The sequence below is a fragment of the Eleginops maclovinus genome, chromosome 20, assembly GCF_036324505.1.
Source record: "Eleginops maclovinus isolate JMC-PN-2008 ecotype Puerto Natales chromosome 20, JC_Emac_rtc_rv5, whole genome shotgun sequence".
NCBI classification, from domain to species: Eukaryota; Metazoa; Chordata; class Actinopteri; order Perciformes; family Eleginopidae; genus Eleginops; species Eleginops maclovinus.
Window position 1 is genome coordinate 29,255,287 of NC_086368.1, and position 2,456 is coordinate 29,257,742.

General features: G+C 46.7%; 1 protein-coding gene across 1 annotated transcript in view; it reads right to left on the bottom strand.

The window, feature by feature from the left end:
* LOC134882236 (odorant receptor 131-2-like) overlaps window positions 1–2,197 on the bottom strand; it is a 7,720-nt gene extending 5,523 nt beyond the window's left edge. Inside the window, exons 1-2 of the mRNA XM_063909847.1 lie at window positions 2,048–2,197; window positions 4–364 (exon numbers count right to left, since the gene is read on the bottom strand). Coding sequence (XP_063765917.1) covers window positions 4–364; window positions 2,048–2,197 — 511 coding nt within the window. The remainder of the gene's footprint in view (window positions 1–3; window positions 365–2,047) is intronic.
* Between the last annotated feature and the right edge of the window lie 259 nt (window positions 2,198–2,456).

Here is a 2,456-nt window from a genome sequence, read left to right on the forward strand (position 1 = left end):
TACGAGAATGAAAGAAGTCCAGTGGCACTGTGGCCAAAGCGATGAACAGATCGGGGAGCGCAGACAACATGGTAGTCGTCCAGATCAAACCAATCAGCATCAGCGTTCTCTTGACGGTGCAGATCTGTACGTGGCGCAGAGGGAAGCAGATGGCGATGTAGCACTCCATCGCCATGCAGGCCAGGTTCAGAGGCGTGTTTTCGCTCATGATCAGAGTGATCAGGATGAAGGTGCAGCAAACAGACGCATTCATTCTGTAAATAGTGTAGCTGATGATGAACATGAAAAGTGACAGCGTCATTTGCATCATGTCGTTGAACACCAGGTGAATGAAAAGGATGTACCGAGGATTCGTGTAGAAGATCTGGAGGGTGGGAAGAAAAGCAAAATATAAGACAAGGTTTGGATAACCTGGAAGTCTGAGGGTCAGCTTCACCATTAAACCAGGTGAATGGGTGATTCCAAACACAGCATTTTCCACTTCATCATTTCCATTTGACAGCTACCTAATGAAGCTACCTGCATTCAGACATCTGGAGTGTGCTGTGGTTCAGAAATATCTGATATCTGGCACCACACCTTTTTCAACATCCATTCAATTATTCATCCCTCCCCTCCTCCATCCCTTCATCCCTCCCCTCCATCCCTCCATCCCTCCCTCCCTATACCTCTTCATCCCTAAGCTCAGGGACCTTGGGCTCAACAGCGCCCTCTGTGACTGGATCATGAGCTTCCTAACGGGCAGATCCCAGGCAGTGCGGATGGGGAACATCACATCCTCCACCTTGACTCTCAACACCGGAGCCCCTCAGGGTTGTGTGCTCAGCCCTCTCCTCTACTCCCTGTTCACGCATGACTGCGTGGCCACACACAGCTCCAACACCATCATCAAGTTTGCTGACGACACGACCGTCATCGGCCTGATCACAGACGGCGACGAGACGGCGTACAGAGAGGAGGTCAGAGCCCTGACATCTTGGTGCCAGGACAACAACCTCCATCTCAACGTCAGCAAAACAAAGGAGCTGATTGTGGACTACAGGAAGAGGCAGAGAGAGGCACACACACCCATCACCATCGACGGGACTCCTGTGGAGAGAGTCAGCAGCTTCAGGTTCCTCGGGGTAAACATCAGTGAGGACCTGACATGGACACATCACACCAGGGTCATATCCAAGACGGCTCGACAGCGGCTCTTCTTCCTCCGCAGGCTGCGGAAGTTCAACATGGACTCCAGGATACTCTGCAACTTCTACAGGTGCACCATCGAGAGTATCCTGACTGGCTGCATCACCGCCTGGTATGGCAGTTGCACCGCCCTCAACCGTAAGACTCTACAGAGGGTGGTGAAAACTGCTCAGCACATCACCAGGACGGAGCTGCCATCCATGGAGGACCTCTACACCCAGCGGTGTAGGAAGAAGGCCGGTAGGATATTAAAGGACCCCCATCACCCCAGCAACAATCTGTTCTGTCTGCTGCCGTCTGGCAGACGGTACCGCAGCATCCGGACCAAGACTACCAGACTCAGAGACAGTTTTATACCACAGGCTATAAGACTACTGAACTCCTGAGCTGTGTGAATGTCTACTCACATCTGTTTATAGTACACACATACATATATATTATACACATCTGCCATACATATCTGTTTATAGTACACACATACATATATATATATATTATACATATCTGCCATACACATCTGTTATACATAATATATGCATCCGTCCATACCTCCTCATTCAACAGTGTAAAGTGTTTAAATACTCTGAATGTATTCCACATATGTATATATTTCACATCCTCAAATCTTTACTGTTATTGTAAATATTCTTCTCTCTTTTTGCACTATTTTATTTATCTTATTTGCACCATGTATGTGGAGTTGTTGGAGGAGCACGCGACATAAGATTTTCATTGCCAACATATACGCTGTATCTGCTGTGCATATGACCAATAAAACCTTGAAACCTTGAAACCATTCAATCGTTCATCCCTACCCCCCTACATCCATTTGAAGTTTAACGTTAAAGGAAAGTCTGACCTGGTGTTTGCAGAAGGTGTGAATGAGGCCGGCATTGATGTAGTTGATGGAGATCCCGATCACCACCACAATCAAATTCTTGGCCACAGCTTTAGAGAAGGAGTCTCGATACTGTAAAACCACGGTGACATTGGCAGAGGACGTGTTCATTCCTTGAAACTGAAAAGAAAAACACATTTGGTACATTCAATAAAGTGGACGGCAGGGATTGGCTGCTACTGTTGTCTTATAGCCTGTACTGATAACACCTCTCAGTGAAGGAGGCACACATTTGAAACCCCTAGGCATGTTATAGAAAAAATGACCATTACACCGTCCCAAAGCGTACCATTTAAAATATACAGTATATATAAACACATATATACACCTATATATATACAGTATACACACATGTATGTATATACACACA